Source organism: Xyrauchen texanus, chromosome 25 (genome assembly GCF_025860055.1).
Source record: "Xyrauchen texanus isolate HMW12.3.18 chromosome 25, RBS_HiC_50CHRs, whole genome shotgun sequence".
In the NCBI taxonomy this organism is placed as follows: Eukaryota; Metazoa; Chordata; class Actinopteri; order Cypriniformes; family Catostomidae; genus Xyrauchen; species Xyrauchen texanus.
Genome location: NC_068300.1, coordinates 8,397,324 through 8,422,750, shown reverse-complemented (window position 1 = coordinate 8,422,750; position 25,427 = coordinate 8,397,324). Strand labels below are relative to the sequence as shown.

Here is a 25,427-nt window from a genome sequence, read left to right as displayed (position 1 = left end):
CAGAGCGAAAGAAGACTTCCTCTGAGGACAAGAACAGAGACGAATCATTATTTAAAACCACTTAGGACAAAGGACTGAAAATGTGTAAGTAATATACTTACTTTCACTTCTTATCTTGCTTTATTTGACAATTATCATTGCTTTCAGAAAACATGTCTTTATCCTTTTTGCTTCGAAAATATATGCATTGGGAAAAGTGCTATACAGATAAATGTACGCTTTTGGCAGACATTTTTATCCAAAGTGATTTACATTCAGTTCCTCCAGTTTGTGTGTTCCCTGGGAATCAAACCCATGATCTTGGCATTACAAGCATCATGCGGACCCACTTTATATTAAGTGTCTTTAACTACTATGTAAACATTTGATATGGATATATGTGCTGTTGCATTTTACTTACATTTAAAGTACCTGCATTTAATTACATCTGTAGATGCACTGTTAACCATACCCTAACCCTAAACCTAACTCTTACCCAACTATAACATTAACTCTATAATGCCTAACCCTGACCCTAATCCAAAACCTACCCATACTTCAACCTGAGTAGCAGCAAATGTGAATCTTGTGAGAATTTTGCAGAACAACTTGTAGTTACACAATAAATAAATGGTATTGCATTTTTAATCTTAGTACTTAAATAAAGAGCCAAAACACCAAAAAAAGAGGGACCTGCCATGCTCTACCAGTTGAGCTACAAGAACCCCAAATAAATAAACTATTCTCACTATCTCTCTCTTACGCCTTCTTTCTTTTTGCCAGCTCACAATATGCGTTGTGTAAAGTCAGCAATCGACAACAGTTGCAACGTTGGCCATTTCCCAGCCAATAAACTGCCGTTGAGCGATGGCGGGAAAGTGGCAGGTTGCAATCCTGTTTGCAATAATCCTTGCATTTACTATTGCAACTGTGTCGCAGCATGCTGTGATTGTGGATGCAAGGCTGTTAGTCATCCAGAATGACTTCAAATGCAGAGGAGCATGTGGACACCTGGTGTATGGATGCTTCAAGAAGTCATGCCATGAGTCGGTTTGTCGACACGGCGCTTGCAACTACCTGACTTCATTCCATTAACATGGCGTTAAGGCTGTTAAGAAAGAATGCCAATGCAGACGGCCATGTGGAAACGAAGTGCATGACTGCTTCTCAGTCATTAACCTGGAAGCATCCAATAAGTGGAAAGGGGTGCGCTGCGAGCCAACTTCGAACCACTGCCCTTGCCAGTAACTGACATCATGCCATGATTATGTTTTAATGTGATGCTGAAGTCAACAATGAATCAGAAAGTTAACACTGAGCTTAATTATTTAGTGAAGCTCAAAAAATCAAGATAAACTTACAAATGTCAAATAAAGATTTTACAAAAGTTATACAGGAGTGAATGGATTATTTCTGTAGTAGTAACAGACACTAAAGTGTTACTGAACATTATAGACATCTGTACAAGAACATATCTTGCATAGAGTAATGGTAAATGGTCTGCACTTATACAGGTGAAACTCGAAAAATTAGAATATCATGCAAAAGTTCATTAATTTCAGTAATTCAACTTAAAAGGTGAAACTAATATATTATATAGACTCATTAAAAGCAAAGTAAGATATTTCAAGCCTTTATTTGATATCATTTTGATGATTATGGCTTACAGCTTATGAAAACCCCAAATTCAGAATCTCAGAAAATTAGAATATTGTGAAAAGGTTCAGTATTGTAGGCTCAAAGTGTCACACTCTAATCAGCTAAACACCTGCAAAGGGTTCCTGAGCCTTTAAATGATCTCTCAGTCTGGATCAGTTGAATTCACAATCATGGGGAAGACTGCTGACCTGACAGTTGTGCAGAAAACCATCATTGACACCCTCCACAAGGAGGGAAAGCCTCAAAAGGTAATTGCAAAAGAAGTTGGATGTTCTCAAAGTGCTGTATCAAAGCACATTAATAGAAAGTTAAGTGGAAGGGAAAAGTGTGGAAGAAAAAGGTGCACAAGCAGCAGGGATGACCGTAGCCTGGAGAGGATTGTCAGGAAAAGGCCATTCAAATGTGTGGGGAGCTTCACAAGGAGTGGACTGAGGCTGGAGTTACTGCATCAAGAGCCACCACACACAGACGGGTCCTGGACATGGGCTTCAAATGTCAAACGTCTTACCTGGGCTAAAGAAAAAAGAACTGGTCTGTTGCTCAGTGGTCCAAAGTCCTCTTTTCTGATGAGAGCAAATTTTGCATCTCATTTGGAAACCAAGGTCCCAGAGTCTGGAGGAAGAATGGAGAGGCACACAATCCAAGATGCTTGAAGTCCAGTGTGAAGTTTCCACAGTCTGTGTTGGTTTGGGGAGCCATGTCATCGGGCTGGTGTTGGTCCACTGTGCTTTATTAAGTCCAGAGTCAACGCAGCCGCCTACCGGACATTTTAGAGCACTTCATGCTTCCTTCAGCAGACCAGCTTTATGGAGATGCTGACTTCATTTTCCAGCAGGACTTGGCACCTGCCCACACTGCCAAAAGTACCAAAACCTGGTTCAATGACCATGGTATTACTGTGCTTGATTGGCCAGCAAACTCGCCTGACCTGAACCCCATAGAGAATCTATGGGGCATTGCCAATAGAAAGATGAGAGACATGAGACCAAACAATGCAGAAGAGCTGAAGGCCACTATTGAAGCATCTTGGTCTTCCATAACACCTCAGCAGTGCCACAAGCTGATAGCATCCATGCCACGCCACATTGAGGCAGTAATTAATGCAAAAGGGGCCCAAACTAAGTACTGAGTACATATGCATGATTATACTTTTCAGAGGGCCGGCATTTCTGTATTTAAAATCCTTTTTTTTTATTGATTTCATGTAATATTCTAATTTTCTGAGATTCTGAATTTGGGGTTTTCATAAGCTGTAAGCCATAATCATCAAAATGATATCAAATAAAGGCTTGAAATATCTTACTTTGCTTGTAATGAGTCTATATAATATATTAGTTTCACCTTTTAAGTTGAATTACTGAAATTAATGAACTTTTGCACGATATTCTAATTTTGCGAGTTTCACCTGTATAGCACCTTTTTAACCATATCAGTATTCAAAGCGCTTTACACTGCATCTCAATCGCACATTCATACACCAATGACGGCAGAGCTGCCATGCAATGCACTAGCCTGCCATTAGGAGCAACTTGTGATTCAGTGTCTTGCCCAAGGACACTTCGGCATGTGGAGTCGAACCGCCAACCCTGTGATTAGTGGATAACCCGCTCTACCACCAAAGTGTGTGTGACAATTTGGAATGCCCAATTCCCACTACTTAGAAGGGCCTCATGGTGGCGCGGTTATTCACCTCAATCCAGGTGGTGGAGAACAAGTCTCAGTTGCCTCTGCTTCTGAGACCGTCAATCCATGCATCTTATCACGTGGCCGGTTTAGCATGACACCACGGAGACTCGCAGCATGTGGAGGCTGATGCTACTCTCCCTGATCCATGCGCAACTTACGACGTGCCCCATTGAGAGCGAGAACCACTAATCGAGACCATAAGGAGATTACCCCATGTGACTCTACCCTCCCTAGCAACCGGGCCAATTTGGTTGCTTAGGAGACCTGACTGGAGTCACTCAGCACACCCTGGATTCAATCTCACGACTCAAGGGGTGAGAGTCAGCGTCAATACTCGCTGAGCTACCCAGGCCTGACAATAGAATAGTTCACCCAAAAATTATAATTCTGTCATTATTTTATCACCATCATCAAGCTACTCATGACTTCTCATAAACTCAATCGACAGCATTTGTGGCATGTGGTGTGAAAAATTGTGCCATAACATATTTTTGTTACATACTGAAAAAAATACAATAGAAATAAAAGGTCTTTAAATAGTTTTTTTCATACATTTTATTTACTTAAAGTGTGATGTAAAACATTCCTATTTTCTAAAATTTGTATTACAACAAATTTACTTTAAATAGTACATTTCCTTTCTACTTATTTTCAAAAATGTATGTTCCATACTTTGAGCTGCACTTCCACATTTAATTGATATTTGCATCCTTAACAAGGAAATGCAGATAACTACTTAGTGTGATTTGAAACCTAATATCATTTTCATAGATAGTTTCATAACGTGACTGCTTTATATTATTAAAACAAATGACACACTATGTGTTAATAATCTTATTTGTGCTTCAGCAGTTTGCTGTGATGATCTGATTGATGTCGCTCTATCGAGGCACAGCACGTATCTGGAAAGGTTCGGGAGCAGACGCGATGGCAACTGTTCTTTTCAGACTCAGTGTTTGTCCCTCAGGTGGCAGGAAGGTAAAATGCTGCATCATAGAGATGAAGAGGAGGAAGAGCTCCATACGAGCGAGCTGCTCACCTGGACACATCCTCTTACCTGCAAATCACAGGCTCTGGATCAGTACTGATAACAAAGTAAGCTTTAATAATAGAGATGAATGGATACACTACAGTTAATATATTCTTACAGTGACATTCCTCACCATGACCTACCTAGTGAAAAAGGGATAAAATGTTCTCTCTTCAAAAATTTGCCATTTTCATCCAGAAAGTGTGCAGGATTGAATTCATATGGAGTGCTGTACTCTTTCTTGTCTTCTAAGATTGGCTTGAGCATTGGTAGCACCATAACACCCTGTCAACAAAACAACACATTGGCACATTTTTTTAATGTTACACAATTTAGCTATAAGAATACTACACATTTACATTCTTCATTCATACAAATAATGCTAATGCACTCTCAGTTTTTAAGGAAAATATATATAAATAAATAATAATTCATTATTTGCAATGCAAATCTGGCTCAGATTTTACAATATTAAATGTCTGCATCTCACAAAAACATGTCCAGGCCACATTTCAAAAGGAAAAGGGAAAAAAACAAGACATTGTGTTACGCATTAAAATAATAATAATAATAATAATAATAATAATAATAATAATAATAATAATAATAAAGCCTGTTTCAGGACCATTAAATTTGTATTGTGATATTTACCCCCCGATTCTCATATAAATAATAAAATAAAAATCTAATTATTACTGTCATTTTTAAACAAGAAAGAAATATTGTATTATTTAAATTGTAAAGGATTTATACATAATTCTAGAATTGGTTGTACCTAATTTGCATTTGTGCTTAATAAAATCATTGTCTTTATTTAGTAAAATAAATATTACAATAATGAGAATATTCATTGAGACTAATGGGGCAAAAGGTGTGTGTAAAATTGTCATGAAAATAATGTCACAATGAAAAATACACCTTTTTAAAATGATTAATATCTGAAATCAGACCTGGACAAGTTTTCATGGGATTCCCCCGTATGCTTGTTAACTTGAGAACCACATCTCTCACCTTTGGAATGGGACATCCTGCCACTGTGGTGTCTTTGCTGGCTATTCTGGGTGGAATAAAGGCAAGAACATTCGCAAACCTCTGAATCTCGTGGATCACAGCATAGGTGTACGACAGGTTCGTTCGGTCTTCCATCAAGGGCTGCCGTGTCTGTCCTATCACCTGATCAATTTCAGATTGGACGTTCTCTGTGGTAACAAAGCAAACATGATGATTATGGACACAAACACAGATTTACCTTGCAAGTAGACACATAAACAGAAGATATGCAGCATCTGATTTAAGAACCACTCCACTTTGCACTTCTGGATATTTGGCCATGTAGAGTATCGCCCAGCTGAGAGTTTTAGCAGTGCTTTCTGTGCCTGCTCCGAACAGATCCAATACACAGTGAATGAGGTTTTCCTCTGTGAACTCGGCTGCACTATCCTTACTCTGGGAATAAAGAAAAGATTCATATTTACTCACCCCCATGTCATTACAAAGTCATATGCAATTCTTCTGTCTTTGGAGCACAAAAAGAAAATTTTTGAACAATCGTTATCGTAATCGTTTTTGAACAGCGTAGGGGGAGATTATAATTTTATCAGTCTACAATGGCTTAAATTTCAGTCTGTTCCTCACACAAAGCTAGCATATAGTTTAAGACGACTTGGAATACAGCATAAAATTGTAACGGACTACTCTTATGGTGCTTTGTTGCCTTGGGCATGCCAGAAAAGTTCACCTTCTCGATTTCCTCCAGATAGCAGTCAATGTAGTCTCTGGGATTGGACGGGTTTCTGTCCTCCTTGTGTTTCCTGATTTCCTCCTGAAAAAAGAGCTTCAGCTTAGAGAGGTTGGCAAATGCAGTCTGGTGTTTTCCTGGCAGCAAGGACATCAGAGTGGGAAACTCGTTATACAGCTGTTGAGAGAAAAAATGGTTATCACGATGTTACATTTTTACAAATCTTTGTAGTACGATTTCTAGAGCAAAGTTTGCCCAATTAAATTGCAATGTTAGTACATTTAAGATACACTGAAAAAAAAAAAAATTACTAGTGAGTTTTTGCACACATTTTTCCTAAGTAAACCCTAATGGTATAAAATTAAGTAAAATGTATTTAACTTCATGACATATTGATTATAGTGAGTCAATTTAACTTAAACATGCTTGTAAATACTGTAACTTTTACTTACAAATCTGATGTACATGGTACTTAAAATTATTAACATTTAAATTAACTGTGGCAGGGCGGAGATTCTACACACCGGTCCATTATCAGGCTAATCAAGCCTCCGAGAGGGATAAAGGCTGACTGCGGAGGATGGCGCGGGAGAGAGTGATTGTTTATGGACATGTCCGTCATGTGTGTGTGTTTGTCTTTTGTTTAAGTTTATCATTAAAATATTATTTATATTGTCAAGCTGGTTCTCGCCTCCTCCTTTCCATTGAACTCCTTTACACTGGTGCCAAAATCCCTTTTCACTGGTGCCGAAATCCGGGAAGGAGGAGGGATACACCGTAGTAGAGTTCTCGCCACTAACGTCCACCCCAACGGAGCAGCCGCAGCCATCTGCCGGGGGACGAGGAGCCTGCCGACTGCAAGAGGTGACGGGGCTCCTAACCAACCACCTGGAGCGGTCAGGGCCGCTGCCAGGTGCGGAGGAGTCCCCTATCAGCCGAGCGGGGAGGGGCTCGCTGCCGACCGCCTAGAGCGGGAGAACCGCTGCCAGTGGCGGGGGAGACCCCTACTGTTCCCCGAGAACGCAGCTGGGCGTTCCGTCCGCCAGGGGCTGGAGGACTGCCTCCGATCCACCTGGAGACGCGCGGCTGTCTTCCGTTAGATGGTGGAGGAGTGGCCAAGGAACAAGTTACGGCGTATCGGAGAACTGGCGAGTAAGTGTTTTTTTTTGTCTCTCCTCTCTCTCTCCCACTGCCGCTCCGCGTTGGACTTTTCCCTCTCGTTGAAATTTTACAGTGTTTTTTTTTACTACACTGTTACAGGAAGTACCCCCCATTTTTATTATTTCTGTTTCCCTCCCCTTGTCCCCTCCCTCATCCAGGTAGACGGGGATGACCTGCCAGCAGACGGGGCAAAAGGCACACTCCTCCCCAGGGAAAGAGGGGGGGGGGTGTACGTCATGCCGGGGGCTCCCCAGCCTGAGAGAACGAGGGGGGAATGTGGCAGAGTGGAGGGCGGGTCAAGGTCGTGATTCTACACACCCGGTCCCTTATCAGGCTAATCAAGCCTCCGAGAGGGATAAAGGCTGAATGCGGAGGATGGTGCGGGAGAGAGAGATCGTTTACGGAAATGTCCATCATGTGTGTGTGTGTTTGTCTTTTGTTTAAGTTTCTCATTAAACTATTATTGTCAAGCCGGTTCTCGCCTCCTCCTTGCCCGTCTAAATCCCTTTACATCAACATATTACATTTTGAACTTTTCTTAAAAATACAGGTTTAATCATGCACCACATTACATATGGAAGCCTCACACATGAACAAGTAGTCTACGAGACAACATCACCTTGCATTACTGAGGAATGAAACAAAGTAAAGAGCACGCAGACCTTGACACTTCATGCACAAAACGGTGACAAAATGAACAATAAATACATCGCAAACAGTGAAACAATGCAATCTCTTTAGTTATTCAGCGAGTGCAAAAAACTGGCGCTTTAAGTGGCTCCAATTCATTCTTAGTGAATCTCCCCCTTAGTATTTATTATAGTGAGTTGGTATCATACCCGACCCCAATTATTGACAGGGAGCTTGAAGATGTCATCTGAATACTGCAGCAGCTGATGAAAATGATGGTTGTTGTAATCAAACTTGTAGCCAAAAACCAGACTGCATATTACATTACCCACTGCATAGGCCAGTATATGATGAGGGTTGAAAGGCAAACCTTGGAAAAGAAGGAAAAAAGTCAATAAGTACTGTTGCATACTGTACTTGCTACTCTTTGTAGAGGGCAGTATGTACTTGACATGCGTATGCTACATGGCTGGACGTTTGTGAACACCTGAACACTATGGCATTAATATGAAGTTAGACCTCCCTTACTACTATAAAAGCGACTTTTCTGGGAAAGCTTGGCCAAGAAAGCATGTAACATTTGGCCATGTAGAGTACCTGTAGCTCCTTTAGATGTGATTAGGAAACAGACCTTGTTTAGTCTGCAGAGAATCACAGACAATGTTACATTCTTGCAGGATGGAGTTTTCTAGAGTTTTCTTGCCCACACCAAAATACTTCAGTGTTGACAGAGCAAAACGCCTCTGTTGACGCCACATGTGCCCACCGGAGAAGATCAAACCTACAAAAAAAGGTTAAAAAGAGTGCAATCCATGATTACAAAGATAATGATAATATAACAGATTATTGCCATTTTTTATTTTATTTCAATGAACATTTAATTTCTGACAGAGAGCCTTTGTCATAGTGTATTTCCATCATTAAGCTACCAAAATATAAATTTTTTTTGTGCCATAATAGTTACAACTCAATCTTTCTTGACCATTTTCCACCCTTTATCTCTTTCGTCAGATTCACATATCCACAGTGAGCGAGGCGAGAGCGGCGCTTTTTCGTTTCAGTGCCCATATTACGTAACAGATTACACCATTCCCACTGCAAGCGTAAGTAGTGAGGTGACGTGTCAAGTCTCAAGTCTCATTTATTTATATAGCCCCTTCAACTACAACGTAGACCAAAGGGCTGTACATCCAAAAACAAGAAAAAACATACATACAATATGCAATGACAAAGTCAAGAATTAAAACAAACAGAATACAAATACGTTTTCACACGAATTTTAAAAACATCAACTGACGGTGCAGTTCTAATATCAGGGGGAAGAGCATTCCACAGTCTAGGGCCAGCAACTGAAAAAGCTCGATCTCCTTTAGTTTTAAGTCGAGTTCTTGGAACAAAGAGCAGTAGACAATTAAAAGACCTTTGAGATCTACTAGAGTTCATTAGCACCAAATCATTGATATATTCCGGGGCCAATTCGTGAACAGCTTTATAAACATATAACAAAATCTTATACTGTATCCGATATTTCACAGGGAGCCAATGAAGCCTTTTCAAAACAGGAGTATTATGCTCCCTCTTCTTAATACCAGCAATCAGCCTCGCTGCAGCGTTTTGAACCAACTGCAATCTTGAGATAAGAGATTGACTAATTCCTACATATAAAGAATTGCAGTAGTCCAAACGTGTGGAGATAAATGCGTGAATCACTGTCTCCAAATCAGGAACAGACAAAAAAGATTTCATTTTAGCAATAGTCCTTAACTGATAAAAACAATTTTTTACCACATTTTTAACCTGATAGTCAAACATAAGAGCAGAGTCAAAAATTACACCTAGATTTCTTATTTTAGGCTGCACATATGTTTCCCATATACCTAAAAAATCGGTTAAACCGCTGTCAGCCTTCTTCGTCCCAAACAACATGACTTCAGACTTGCTGGCATTTAACTGTAAGCAGTTTTGCTGTAACCAATTAGTCACCTCCTGTAAACAAGCAACCAAGGATAAATTAGGGCTTGATCCTCCAGCTCCAATCGGTAAATAAATCTGAATATCATCGGCATATAGGTGATAAAATAGGTACAAAAACAGGTACTTGAGGTACTCCACAATCCAGAGAAACTGACCCGGAGGAAAAATCCCCAACCCTAACAGAAATTGAACGCCCCCTTAAATATGAGGAAAACCAATTTAAAACCGTCCCTCTCAGCCCTACAACGTGTTCCAAACGATTAATAAGAATATCATGATCAATTAAATCAAAAGCTGCACTAAGATCCAACATGATTAGCGCCCCAGTATTGCCCGAATCTGCAATAAGTAATAGATCATTAGAAACTCGCAGTAAAGCTGATTCAGTACTGTGTCCTGCCCGAAAACCAGACTGAAAGACATCTAACACCTCGTTTCTAGCCAAAAAAGAACTTAACTGAGATAAAACTACCTTTTCTAAAATTTTAGAAATACAAGGCAGCTTTGAAATGGGCCGATAATTATTAAAATCCAACGGGTCAAGAGTATGCTTTTTAAGAAGGGGCTGAATAACCGCCTGCTTTTCAAGTGTCCCAGAAGTGTCCCAGATGCTGCAGTGTTGTTTCGGCGTTGAGCCTATTTTTTGACACGCGACTCATGCTGAGCCCAGCAGCTCTGGGTGCAGTACAACACTAACATAATCAGGAGGTTATAGAAAAGACACCACGGAAACCACACCCCGCCCAGAGAAAGAGGGGGGTATTTTGAGTAGAAATACGTCACATGGTCTTGCCGAGCCTTGTCGGAAGTATGACATGTGGAGAAGTCCCATGGTAGGTCCTACCCAACGGGGGAGGAGTTTCTACAAACTTGGTGACTGGGGCAGAAGGGCCTCTGCCCAAGTTTACCAACAGGGAAAAAATTTTGTGGAAAATATACATCACATGGGGTCAACTATGGGTAACCAACACATGCAGAGCACCTCAGTACAGAGTACAGAGTAGCCTAGTAAAGGGATTAGTTAGCACATGTAATGAGCCGGGGACGAGTTTCTCCGCAAACTCGTCTGCCACAGGGCTAGGAAGAAGTCATCCAGGGAACACATTTTGTCAACACTACTGGGAGTCAACAGCACACATCTTCAGCTCAGGGTAGGTGAAAGGCGATATGCGCAAGCAATACACCTGGCCAACTGTCCCGGACTAACCTGTTCGTGACTGCCAAGACACGGGACGAAACCGGCTCAACCCGGAGATTGTAGAACCTTGCAAAGGTGTATTATTTCAAATTTCACAGTTTAGTCCTGCTAACCACATATGTGGACATCCATTTTTAAGGAAACTGTTTGCTCTAGAGTTTTTCTTTTTTTTGCATGTTTATGAGGTGCTACTAGTTACAAATCAAAAAGGGAAATGGAAAATGCACACAGCAGTCACGCTCGGGTCTCAGGTTAAAAAGTCAAAGTGGGCAGTGCTGAATGTGTATACTGTGTTCCTGTAACTGAGTGTACCTTTCCCTTTACAGATCCTGTCATTTACATGGAAGTACGGTCTGTCTGTAAAGATGTCCGCCTGTTCCACAAATGCCTCTTTGAAAGTCTCATATCCAGTGAGCAGTATACAGGGTTTTTCTCCTAGGAACAGCGTGCACACATCTCCATACTGCTCAGCAATCTGACAAACAGGATATAAATAAAAATAAAATGTACACAACTGTAGTAGCAAAACATTAGACACGTGTCCAAGAAAAACATACTATACACATACCTTTGGAAATAACTCCATTGGATCATTAAAGCCAATTTTCATAACATTTCCAATTAAAGGTAGAGGGAAAGGGCCAGGGGGCATGCTTCTTGAACAAACATCCCTAAGGTGTTTCACCAAGAGCAGCACGCATAGAAATACCAGGATTCCTTGTACATCCATCCACTGGTCCATCAGATGTGATAACGCTTGCAATGCTGATGCCATTCTTGCTGCTACAAAAGAGACTACACCATTGTTAGTGCATTTGATAACATAATATAATAAAAGTTATCCGTAAAACTCCAGTGGTTTAATCCATGTCTTCAGAAGCGATAGGATAAGTGTGGGTGAGAAACAGATCAATATTTAAGTCCTTTTTTCACTATAAATCTGCACTTCTTCTTCTTTTGTTTTTGGCAATTCCCATTCTTTGTACATATCACCACTAATGGGCAGGGAGGATAATTTATAGTAAAAAAGATCTTCAGTATTGATCTGTTTCTCACACACACCTATCATATCACTTCAGAAGATAAAGCTAACCACTGGAATCTTATGGATTACATTTATGCTGCCTTTATGTGCTTTTTGCTTCAAAACTTAGGTATCCATTCACTTACAGAGCCAAAATATTCTTCTAAAAACTTTTCTATGTGCTCAGCAGTAGAAAGAAAGTCATACACATCTGTGATGGCATGAGGGTGAGTAAATGATGAGAGTTATAATTTTTGGGTGAACACACAAACCTCAACCAAGACACCTCATTAAAATAAAAGATGAGCTCTTAACATTACCACACAACAATATACTAACAGTCATAATAACCCCACAAAAACAAACAACAGAGAGTCAAGTAAAGATCTTTAATCCTACCTTGTGCGTTTTGAGCAGTGACGGCTGGCCAATAATGTTGCATGTGAGAATAAGATCAGTGTGTTTTTCTATGTGGTTGGTGCCAAGATATTTTGTGACGTCAACAAAAAGATTATGTCTTATGACGAGTTGAAAACTGATTTTAGTGAACACTAACACTGGTGGTGATAGCAGAACAATTTAAATTCCAGATTGTAAGATTTGGGTCATAGGCCACAACATTCCCAAACTGTACAGAAATGGTTCAAATTAAAATCACATGTTGTAAATCGGGCCACTTTTTTGGACAAATAATTTAGAGCAGCATTGATATGTCTATGCACATAATGCTCAGTTTACAAAGGTGCATCTTTGGTGTTGAGTCTCGTTTGTGTGAGTGTGTATGTGTGAGTGTGTGTGTATGTGTGTGTGTGTGTTTATATATATGTGTGTGTGTGTGTGTGTGTGTGTGTATATATTTATGTATGTGTGTGTGTATATATATATATGTGTGTGTGTGTGTGTGTGTGAGTGTATGTGTGAGTGTGTGTGTGTTTGTATGTTTATGTGTGAGAGTGTATGTGTGTGTGTGTGTGTGTGTGTATGAGTGTGTGTATATGTGTATCCGAGGCGGACCGCCTGTTGCGAGGTCACCCGTACAACCCGGGGCGCCCGCCCAGGGTCTTCCTTTCCAACCCCTGTGGTGGAGCGTTAGTGTAGCGGTTAGCGCGCTACGAACCTGGCGACCCGAGTTCGATTCCCTTTCATGGTCAACACCAGTGACGATTATCTGAACCGGTCCCGGGCCTCCCCTAGGTCAACTCAGCCTAAAATTAGTACCTGGTGTGGTGTGTAAAAACATCATCACTGGGGAGACAAAGGCGGTCTGGTGTGGTGCTGGCCTTCATAGGTGCTCGCTAACAGCACTTGCTGTTAAGGCTAAATGGGGTATCTTTGTCTTTCTTTGTGTGTGAGCGAGAGAAAGATGTCTAGGCATTCTTAGTCTAGGACACTCTAGGCATTCCCTCGACCAACTTTCCTTAACAAATGTATTAATTACTCAGTACTGGCAATGCCAAGGTCATGGGTTCAGTTCCCAGGGAAAACACATTCTGATAAAATGTACATAAATGCACTCTTTGTTGCTTTGTATAAAAAACAAATATCGTCTTAATGCATAAATACTAATGTTGATATATGAAGAAATTCATATGTAGGAACAATTTTTATTGTTCTTTACCAAGCATTTATTTACAGCACAAACCTTCGGATCAAAAACTTCACTTCCACGCTTTTGGTAGTGTAAATATTCTTAGTCATTTAATCAATTAGGTTATTTTGCAAATGTTTTTGGAGATCATAATATTATTCATGATATGTTACTTCACAGATGTTCTTTTGAGTCTGCTCTGCAGTGATTGGCTGGCACTAGCAACTGAAGCTAGAGGCTGTAGCATCTTGCCTCCTCCTTAGCACACCTGCCTCCCATGCCAGAGTCCCCGGTTCGAATCCCACTTGAGGAGGTCGAGCAGGACCGCTTACATTGAGATAACAAGACGTCTTGGTTTGTCTTCTGAATCCACAGGGGTTTATAAGAGTGCTGTTATGTAACATATTTATACATTGGGGTTATCAAATGCTGGCATAAAATTGCTCTAATGAGTTTATTTGATAACAGCTATAATCGAATGTTAAATAGTGAGTCTATATAGTCTATTATATATAAAAGATATTGCATAAGTGAAGTAGTTCAGAGATCAAGATATTTCAGAAATATTACAATATCCTGCATTCCATTGTACACATCATCACAATAATCTGATGATACATACATTTTATATTCTTGAAATTAGGAATTTATGTATTTATTTATTTATCTGTTTGCCTGCTTGCTTTAAGATAACTTAAAAACATAATAATAACAGAAATAAACTTTTGTAACAGCTTTTCTATAGCCGTTACATGATTGCATTGAAATTTGCACGCCAACTATCTTTTACACTTTGGAAAGAAAGTAGAAAATGAAAGAAACTTGGAAACAGGGGTCGAACGGCATGTAATATTGTCATCGCCACATCCATCTGTCAAGGCCAGAGACAGTGTGAATGTACAGAGAACATTCATTACATTGTGTTACACCTTTTTTTTCTTTTAAAGAGGATGAAGCGACTCAGACCACACAGTCCAGTTTTCCATTCACACAGTTAAAGCCCACTTTAAAGGAATATTCTGGGTTCATTACAAGGTAATCTAAATCAACAGCATTTGTAGCATAATGTTGAATACCACAAAGAAAATGTTTGTCTCATCCATTATTTTCTTTAAAAAAAAAAGAAAAGAAGAAGCTAAAAATAATTGTTACTGAGAGGCATTTACAATGTAATGAATGGGGATCATTTTCAGAGGGCTTAAAGGCAGACATGTGAAGTCTTGTGGCTATACTTTTGAAACAGTGAGTATTTGAATGTTTTTGGATTGTACCCATTCAGTTCCATAGTTAGCGCCTCATTGTAGAATTGGTCCCACTTTATACTAGGTGTTTTTAACTACTATGTACTAACATTAAAAAACATGCAATAGAATGTATTTATTGTGTATCTACATGTCTACATTCTGCAAAATGCTCACACGATTCACATTTGCTGCTAATGAGTTTGAGGTACGGGTAGGGATAGGGTTAAGGTAAGGGTAAGGGGTTAGAGTTAGGGTTTAGGGTTAGTGCTGGGTTAGTTTAAGGTTAGAGGTAAGGTTAACAGTGTAACTACAGATGTAATTAAATGCAGGTACTTTAAATGTAAGTACAAACTGGTGGTGGTGTAGTGGTCTAATGCACATAACTGGTAAACTGTTACTCAGAAGGTCACTGGTTCGATCCCCACAGCCACCACCATTGTGTCCTTGAGCAAGACACTTAACTCCAGGTTGCTCCGGGGGGGATTGTCCCTGTAATAAGTGCACTGTAAGTCGCTTTGGATAAAAGCATCTGCCAAATGCGTAAATGTAAATGTAAATATATAATTCAGTTTATCGGCTGCTTTCCCCGGGTGGTAATACCACAATGTTACATGTTAAAAGCAAAGAGTTGTGTGACTGAAACACAATCTGTAATTAACCTAATTTACATAAAAAGTGGAATAAGCAATCAAAATGACTTCGTTTAAATATTTATTTAAATGAAGGTGCTAAGTGCATCTTCTAAAGCTATATTGTAGATACAGCTTTTTTACAATGAAGCAGTACATGCAAACGTAGCGTGTCGTATTTGTAGTAGTAAAGTATATATCATTAGCTCAGTATTAAACAATAGAAGTCAATGGAAAGCCACCATCATGACAAAAAAATATGTGTTTGTGTGTGTGTGTGTGTGTGTGTGTGTGTGTGATGACCTTCTTTTTGTGGTCCTGCTGTAAACACGATCACTCTCCACACAATATTAAAAATGAAAAAAAACAGGACATGTGATATTCTATTGCACGCATGGCAATAAACACAAAGTTCTCTCATTCTTAACCCTAACACACATAAACTTGCCATGTGTGCCTGCTCATTTTATATGATATGGTTGCTGCTGAACTTTGTAGATATCATATTTTCCCCCCTCATCATAGGACCACTAAAGGAGGACATGTTACTCCCAATGTTCACTTTAGTGGTCAACAAATATGGGTTTTTCAAAGGTAAATTCTTAAGCTGCTTTTTCACTGCATCCGACAAACGACAGACAATAGACCAGAAGTCAGTAATTTCCAATACATTATTGTTCTCATACTGTACATTGCTGTAGAACTGTTTTCACTCTCTGTCTGGAACGCTCTGTTTTAGCTCCTGTCTCTTTAAAGCCCCCTTTTCCGAAAAGCCCATTCTGCTGTGATTGGTCAACCGCTTAGAGCGTATTGTAACAGCACTTACCATAGCCGAGTTTCACCTCATGAGGCTTCCTCAGCAGCACATTCCTGAGGCGGGCATTGAACCGTAAACGGTTCAAGCTGGAGGTGTTATATCATGGGAAATATTTTGTTGTCACACATTTGCTTTCTTAATATAAACTGAACAATGTCACAGCCTTGTTGCTGACCACGTGCATCACTTTATGGCTACAGTTCATCTTCTAATGGCTTCACTCACCAGGATAATGCACCATGTTTCAAAGCAAATGTCATCTTAAGCTGGTTTCACACACAGGACAATGAGTTCTGTGTACTCCAGTGTCTTCCAAATCACAAGATCACAGTCCAGTAAATAACCTTTGGGATGCTGTAGAACTTCATACAGTATTTGCAACGTAAATGTGCTGCCGAACAAATGTAGAGCAACTGTGTGACACTATTATGTCAATGTGGACAAGAATTTCAAGGGAATAATTCTAGCACCTTTATGAATACAGGCCACAAAAACTCTTGAGGGTCATGCCGCCCTGGGCCCAACAGCCCATGTAATCCATGACTAAATCCGCCACTGGCCCTCGTAATGCATTTTTCATGCCCACACAATAATTTTGTGTACCCTCACAATAAATTTAACATGGTTTTACTATAGTTACCATATTTTTACCATTATATTCGAAGTGAAAACATAGTGATAATACAGAAAAGTAAATCTATGGTAACAAAAAATAAATGGCAACTTCAACATATACTAAAACATTTTTTTAAATCCAAAGTTGTATACGTTAACATTAGTTAATGCACTATGAACTAACATAAACTAACGATGGAAATGGCATTTTTATGAACTAACATAAAGAAAAAAAAAATTTTCATCGTTGGTTAATGAAACCTAATACATACATTTATATTAACAAAAGTAACCTTATAATACAGTGCTATCAATATTGTAGACTGAAGTTACTACATTTTTTTGTAGAAAACATGTTTTTTGTATAGTAATATTGTAGTAACTATGAAAAGTTAAGTAGGCTAAGCATGTTTTTTCTTTTTGGCCAGAAACAATGGTTTTAATACAGTATTGTGTTTCCATATAGTAACCATGGTTCTACTATATATTAAACATGATTAATCTAGTGGTTACTATAGTCTCACTACAAACACCAAAGTATTTGTAGTAAAATCTAAATAATTACAAAAATAAGATTTTTATTACCATAGTTTTTGTTTTCCTGTATTATTAAGAAGGCTTTGCTCTGAATATCAAGGCTAAAATATGGTTATTTTAGTAAAACAAAGGTACATTTATTGCAAGGGCACGCAAAACGTATTGCAGGGTAATGCAAAACTTATTGCGAGGGAACACAAAACTTATTGTGAGGGAACACAAAACTTATTGTGAGGGAACACAAAAATATTGCGAGGGCACGCAAAACGTATTGTGAGGGAACACAACCATATTGCGAGGGCACGCAAAACTTATTGTGAGGGATCGCAACACTATTGCGAGGGAATGCAACAATATTGCAGGGGAACGCAAAACTTATTGTGAGGGATCGCAACACTATTGCGAGGGAAATCCACTATATTGCGAGTGCACGAAAAACGTATTGCTGGGGAACGTAAAACTTATTGCGAGGGAACGCAAAACTTATTGTGAGGAATCGCAACACTATTGCAAGGGCACGCAACAATATTGAGAGGGCACGCAAAACTTACTGCAGGGGAACGCAACAATATTGCAGGGGACCACAAAACTTATTGCAGGGGAATGCAACAATATTGTGAGGGCAAGCAAAACTTATTGCAGGGGAACGCAACAATATTGCAGGGGACCGCAAAACTTATTGCAGGGGAATGCAAAACTTATTACGAGGGAACACAAACAATTGCCAGGGAAGGCAAAACTATTTCAGAAAAATAAATCCTTCCCTGTCCTCTTAGGGGCCCCGCAGCTATCTGATATACATTGTTCTGTCTTCCCTCTTGTTGTACTTACATTTTTTACATGACTTTCTTACAACAGATTTGCAAGTGCGAGGGGGAAGGTGGGTCTACCTGCTCCTTGTAACAAATCAAAGTTCCAAAATCTTCCAGTAAATAAACACATATGGCAATGTGAAAATTAATAACCCATTTATAATGATTATAATGGTTGTTTTAAGCTATTTCTCCACCGACACGCATAAATGCATCTCTTGCGTAGCGGGCTCATGGATGCATGCACAAAAGAACCACAGCTGCAAAAAAAATATTTGTGGAAACATTGAGATGTGTTGCATTTTAATGATAAAATGGATAAGGGCAGCTTTAAACAGGGCACTTTAAAAAAGTACTTAAAAATATGCAAACGTAGAAACAGTCGAAATTGAGCTGTAGCGCACACGTGCACGCACAATCCTTCATCTACGAGTTTGGAAGTCGTAATTATGCTGTCGTGAGTATTCAAGTGATTGTGGTCAGATAAAATAAGTACATTTGGGTAATTTCATTTATCTTTTTCTCTTTCTCATTTCCAGACAATGACAAAAAAATATATAAAAAAATTAAGAAAAAATAGCAGCAAAAGGATGCACTGTAGCCTGCTAACAGAAGTGTGTTTGATTAAGGAAACTAAGAAAAATAGATGTTTAATTTACTTCTTTCAACCACTCCAACAGACACTATTTTCATTCTTTCCACTGACCACCAAACCACACAGTATTAGGGGTACCATAGGCCAGACTGATTGCATGATAAAATCGCTGACAGGAGTTTACAAGTTGTCTGCTAAAATCTACAGCTGTGTGCATGTGCAACAGTTCTTTGAATTGAAGTGTTGTGAAAGGCACAGTGTGTCCGAATTTAGGCAACATTTCAGTAGAAATTGTGTATAGTCGTAACCCAAACCCTAAGTCTAACCAAAACAGTGCTAAGCCCAAAAGAAGTGGTACAGTTTTGGGGGTATGTCTGGATTTCGTAACATTTGGTAGAACTTTAAGTGGAAAAATATTCAGAACTAACACACTGATTTCCCGTGTGATCATGTTGCATTGGCAAAGATGGGTACATCTGCTGCCTTCAAAAACTGACCATATTTGGACGTGCCTTAATGCTTCCCTGTGTCTGCATGCTGAATACAATTAAACACAAACTAATTAGTTGACCATGCTTAGTAATACAAATGTAAGTAAAATATAAATTACCTTTGCAATGGGACATCCTGCCACTGTGGTGTCCATGTTGGCCACTCTTCGAGGCATAAAGGGAACAATGTTTGCAAACCTCTGAATCTCATGGATCACAGCGTAGGTGTACAGCATGTGCATCCTGTCCTCCAAGGATGGTTGTGGTGTTTGTCCAATCACCTAATCAATCTCAGACTGGACTCTCCCTGTGGTAAATGGGAAAAGGAACATTCTGTCATAATTTATTCACCCTCATGTTGTTTCTAAGCCAAGACTTAATTTCTTTAGTAAATACTGCATCTTTTTTCCCATACAATCAAAATATAATGGTTACTTGATGGAACATTCTGCCTAACACCTCATTTTGTGGAACAACATGAAGGAGAGTAAATAATGGCAGAATATTCATTTTAGAGTGAACTATTTCTTTGAACAAGACATCACAATCAATCTAGAGATACAGTGCCGACTGATATATCGGTTATGCCAGTAATCGGTGCAGATAGATTTGATTATTATTCCTCTGCTCCTCTGTGGCCAGCGCTGGGGGGATTCTGCAGTTATAATGGCTTGGTGTAACAGTGGCCTCAAGAGGTGAAATAAAAACAATCATGTGGGGATTTGCTGTATCTGAATCTTTCATCATTGACCATGTACAGTATTCATCCAAATTTGTATCTGCAATTCATTGCAGGTTTTGTTGTTTTGATTTGATAATCAAGTGTTCTAAATTTAAGTTAGAGGGTATACAAAGAAAAATATGACTATATGGAAATGTGCCCCATCAGACATACATCATATACAGTAGGGTATAAAATATATAGGCTATATAATGCTTTATTTGGTAAATAGTTAATTATAAAGCTTTATAATGGAGCAAAGTTTCTGTGATTTCAAAATAAGAGTCCTTGTGTGTATCTGGTTTGTTTGTAGTTAAAAGTTCTACGTTATGGACCAGAGTTTCATTTTTTTTTCTGGTTCTTATTGGGATATTTGTTCGAACAATAAACTGCATCTGGGAATTTATTCATTTTTGACTCTTGTAGCATCTTTGTTTGTGCTTGTCCTAGTAAGGAAAGACGAAGGCAATTTTTTTTTTACATTCTATGAGTCAATTTTAAAAACTATTTTCCAAATAATCAGCTATACATTACCTATCGGCTCTATCGTCAACTTATAAATCAAACCTTCTTTTACCAAGGACAAATAATGGGAAATGAGCCCTGACATCACAACTTGTAGTTCTGAATACATGGCCATGTAGAGTAATGCCCATATGAGTGTATTAGAGGTGGTTTCTGTGCCTGCTGCAAACAGATATATCAGCACAGTATATCAGGTTTTCCTCTGTGAACTCAGCTGAACTGTCCTAACACTAGGAATGGAAAAAATAAGAAGAGAATTCAAATGCATGTAGAGACAGTGATTGTAACTCTTGGACACATTAATAGGATAGGACAGGATAGGATAGGACAGGACAGGACATGACAGGATAGGACAGGACAGGACAGGACACGACAGGACAGGACAGGATAGGATAGGACAGGACAGGTCAGGACAGGACAGGACAGGACAGGACAGGACAGGACAGGACAGGACAGGACAGGATAGGATAGGACTTTCCTTGGGGGAAATTGAGGCATTACATTAGTATATATAAACAAGACTGATCTTCAAAAAGACACCTGCACTTACAGATTGTGGCCTAAAGAGGGCAGCATGTACTTGCAGCTCTTCAAGACATGACTGATTGTTTTTAAGTATTTATGTATACACTCTATTTTTAAGATTTATGCATTTCAATTTAACTTAAAATAATTCGTTTTTTTATTTAGTTAATTTTATTTTACTCAAAACTCAAGTAAATTTGATAAAATTGTGTTATAAAAATTGAAATGCTTAAATCGTAATGGTTTATTTTGTGTACGGTATTTGTAGCGTTTATTGTATTATATGAAATATTGACCAAAATTCAGCTTGTTAAGAAGTTGAGTCTTCTACACTACAATTGTGGTCACTGACTGAATTCAGTCTGAACAGAATCACAGAGAAAGCGAGTTTTCTTCCCCAAACCGATGTACTTGAGTGTATGTGCCCATTGGACATAAATAAACCTATACAGATAAGTCGTAGAGAGCAAATCATGTTTAATTTTATCATTCTGCAATCTAAACACAAAAACCCTTTTCTATTTTACCAAAGCTGCCTCATTGGAACCATAAAACTTAAAATCGAGATTTGACTACAAAAACAAAGCCCTTCAAAAGCAACTAGGGGTTAAGTTATGAAACTACAAAACTTTGATAAACGTAATTTTTTTTATTTGTAAGTAACATCTTGAAGATTATCCCCAATGTTGTAGCATGTATGGACTATATAAATAAGCGATTCAAAATATTATTACTAATCGTAGTGGTGGTGGGGTAGTGGACTACCCACGTAACTTGTAATCAGAAGGTTGCTGGTTCGATCCCCACAGCCACCACCATTGTGTCCTTGAGCAAAACACTTAATCCAAGTTGCTCCGGGGGGATTGTCCCTGTAATAAGGGCACTGTAAGTCGCTTTGGATAAAAGCGTCTGCCAAATGCATAAATGTAAATCTTAAAAGACAACCAAGTAATCTTAAATTTCCAAACTCAAGACTGTTTGTGTTTGCTAGACAACATAGGACATATCAATGCAGAATGTGCCATGCGAGGTCTTCGTAAAAGGATTGTTTGTTTGTAAAAAATTTACAGCTCTAATATATTACCTAAGAATAATTAATGTAACTGTTTTTATAAAATTATAAGCTTCAAATTTTCCCCTCAAATTTTGATCCTCCAAAAATTGTCCCCATTCACTTCCATGACTATTGGAGCGCAAATAGACACTTAGATATCCAATCTCTTAATCCACTAAACGTCAAACTTGTTAACAAGTTTTATGTATCTGCCCCATCGCGAAAAAATCAAATATGCCCGTCTTCATTTGAACAGCAGTTGACCCCAATGTCATGGCTTCCCTGAGTTTGGTCTGAGCAGTGGTGGGCAGAGTTAGTGTAAATAGCCTCTCTGTTCAATAATATAATCCGATTGTTATATATCAAAAATATATACTTCTGTAGATAGCTTTAATGTAGTTAGCAACTTTTTGTTAGTAACTTGTAATTTAGCTATCTATTTTTTTGAAAGAGTAACTTTTGACAGTACTTTACCAACTAACCGTTTCAAAGTAGCCTCCCAAATACTGGTCAGCTTACTAAGCATAATCGGTCTAAGATCGTTCATGTAAAAGGGCTCAATGTCTAGGATTCAAATTATTAGCATGGTGGGAAAAGTCCAGTTTTGAAAAACATTTGAAAGACAACAGATAAAAGTGTATTGGAAGTTCTGGATGGTTGTGTTATAATGTGTTTGTACCATTCCCTATATAGATCCTGCCATTTACAGGGAAATACGGTCGGTCAGTGAAGCCTGCTCCATAAATACCTCTTAGAAACTCTTGTATCCAGAGAGCAGTATACAGGGTTTGCTTCCAAGGTAAATTGTGCATACATCTCCATTCTTCTCAGCAATGTTAAGAATTCAAAAATATTAATTTTACAAATTTGTATTAAGGCAACGGGTGTCCAAATGCAAAAACATACATTTTGAAAGGAGCCCATTAGATCTCTAAAGCCTAAATGTATAAAATTGCCAATGACAGGCAGAGGGAAAGGGCCAGGTGGCAATTTTGGCATCTTTGAACAAACATCACACAGGTGTTTCACCAACAGCAGCACAAACAAAAATATCACAATTACTTGTACATCCACCTACTGGCCCATCAGGTGTGATAGCAACTGCAACATTGAAGCCATTCTTGCTGATACAAAAGAAGCCATAACAAAAATGAAAGAGAATGGTGACTGAGGCTGTCATTCCCTAACATTTAACATCTACCTTTGTTTTCCACTGAATAAAGAAACTCATATGGGTTTAGAACAACAATAGGGCAAGTAAATGATGACCAAATCTTCGTTTCTGGGTAAACGATCCCTTTAAGTTTCTGATACTTTATGTAAAACTAGGACATGGAAGATACAGCTAATTGATATTCAGGTCTCACTCTCGAGTCAATATCTGAAAAAGCCATTAGCATCAAGAAATGAAATTACACCCTTGACCTTGTATGCAGTCTTGCTTCCGGTTATGAATTTTCATTGCCGAGTTTATGTTCATCACATTCGAGATATGCAGAGGTAATGGCCTAAATATCTGCCAATGTTTACATTATTTTAAGTGTTTATTGTTTTTGCAATAAGGCAGGGATGGATTACCGACCGGGCCAATGGGGCCAGTTCCCAGGGGCCCTTGACTGCCCGGGGGGGGTCCCTGGGCTTCAATGTTGTGTGATCCAGTTTGGCTATCCCCCAGCTCAAAAACCCATCAACAATGAAAACGAGGAAATGAAATAGAGAGAATACTTACTCTGTTACAGCTGAGATCCAGACATCTGATTTGGCTTCTCAATGCACTGAGCTTGAAAACTCTTTTCTTTTTTCTAATAATAAGGGTAGTGAACCCGCTCCTTGTGAGCCAATGAATGAGCTCCATTGGAATGCTGTTATGTAATGTGTTTACACAATAAGTGTTTGCTGAAGGAGTGGCACTAAATTGCTCCAGTCAGTTTTTGGTTGGTAACAGCTCTTCTTTAAGGCCCTCCAATCAAATTCTGAAAGGTCTTGAGATACTAGTTCAGAGATCATAAACTTGTTATGGTTTTATGCAGCTTTCTGTTACAAATGTTAAATGCATTTCACTTCATCCAATACATTAATATTTCTTTCCTTACAACTTGTAATAGGGCTGCAGGGAATGCTCATTCCATTTTCATTAATATTGTATTACAGATGTCCTTTTTCATTAATTACAAGTTGTGAGGAACTTGTCGTTTACTAAGGTGGCCTTTTGTGGAGTTTGTGTAAGATTAAGGACATCTCAGAACATGTCTTATTCTACAACATTTATAAAAATGTATTGTTATTGTAACATGATGGTGCATGACCAACACATTTCTCTCAGCAGAGCTACTGCATAACTACTACACTTTGGAAGTATAGAAAGCAAGATAAGAAAATAGGAAAATACCAATAACACACGCGCAAGAGTGCGATATGGCCCTTCATCAGCACTGCTGTGATTCGGCCGCAGGTTGAGTGTTGTAGGTAATCACAGCAGTGCTGATTTAGGGATATATAGCACGACTGCGAGTGTGATATTGCTTATACATAACAGTTCAATGAACAAGTATATTTAAAAAAATTAGTAAAAACTGAGTACAGTCATAAAAACGCATTTGTGCATGGAACTACTTTATTATGCGACCGATCAGAATCTGCCGTTGCTGGTTCAAATCGTCCAAGCCACCATTAGTAATTCAAAAATATCACTTCAGAAATAGTATGACTGCTTGTGCTGTTTCTACCAAGTCATTGGATAAACAAGGATGGATGTGAGTGTGGTTGTGTGTGTGTGTGAGTGAGAGTGAGAGAGAGTGAGAGAGAGAGTCATCCAAGCATTCCTATTTCACGGTAGCCGGAGTCTTTCACTATAGAAAACACAATCTCCTCCACCATTTTAAAAAGTGTGTCCACTCCAATGTGGAAAATCCCGTAAGAGGTAAGCGCCTTGAGTTGTGTAATTAATCAGTCTGTTGTGTCTCTCAGCTGTGATGAGTCGTAATGCTGAAGTTGTTCATTCAAAGCCGTTTAAAGCGGTTTCCTAGCTTTAGTAGTGTAGTAGTAATACGAGCGATCACAAAGAGCTGTTGTATGTAAACAGTGGCTGACGGATTCACTTCACGTCAACTAACTGATTCATATTACACAAAAATGATCTTTTGCCGCCACCAAATGTAATGTCAAATAATTAAATAAAAAATACATGTTAGAGAC

The 25,427-nt window shown here is 38.9% G+C and overlaps 1 protein-coding gene across 3 annotated transcripts; it reads right to left on the bottom strand.

Moving 5' to 3' along the window:
- Positions 1-3,913: 3,913 nt before the first annotated feature.
- LOC127619209 (cytochrome P450 2J4-like) lies at positions 3,914-24,077 on the bottom strand. Of its 3 annotated transcripts, none has more exons than XM_052092015.1 (11): positions 23,962-24,077; positions 19,527-19,714; positions 11,624-11,850; positions 11,368-11,530; positions 8,515-8,664; positions 8,093-8,253; positions 6,093-6,269; positions 5,662-5,800; positions 5,366-5,553; positions 4,498-4,639; positions 3,914-4,381 (listed from the first exon to the last, which is right to left on the bottom strand). In XM_052092015.1, the coding sequence occupies exons 2-11, from the start codon at positions 19,540-19,542 to the stop codon at positions 4,206-4,208; spliced, it is 1,539 nt and encodes a 512-aa protein (XP_051947975.1). In that variant the 5' UTR covers positions 19,543-19,714; positions 23,962-24,077; the 3' UTR covers positions 3,914-4,205. The 3 variants fall into 3 exon arrangements, with proteins under 3 accessions (XP_051947975.1, XP_051947977.1, XP_051947978.1); XM_052092017.1 differs by having other exon boundaries at positions 11,624-11,838; XM_052092018.1 differs by lacking the exons at positions 19,527-19,714; positions 23,962-24,077 and adding an exon at positions 12,479-12,505 and having other exon boundaries at positions 11,624-11,838.
- Positions 24,078-25,427: the final 1,350 nt, after the last annotated feature.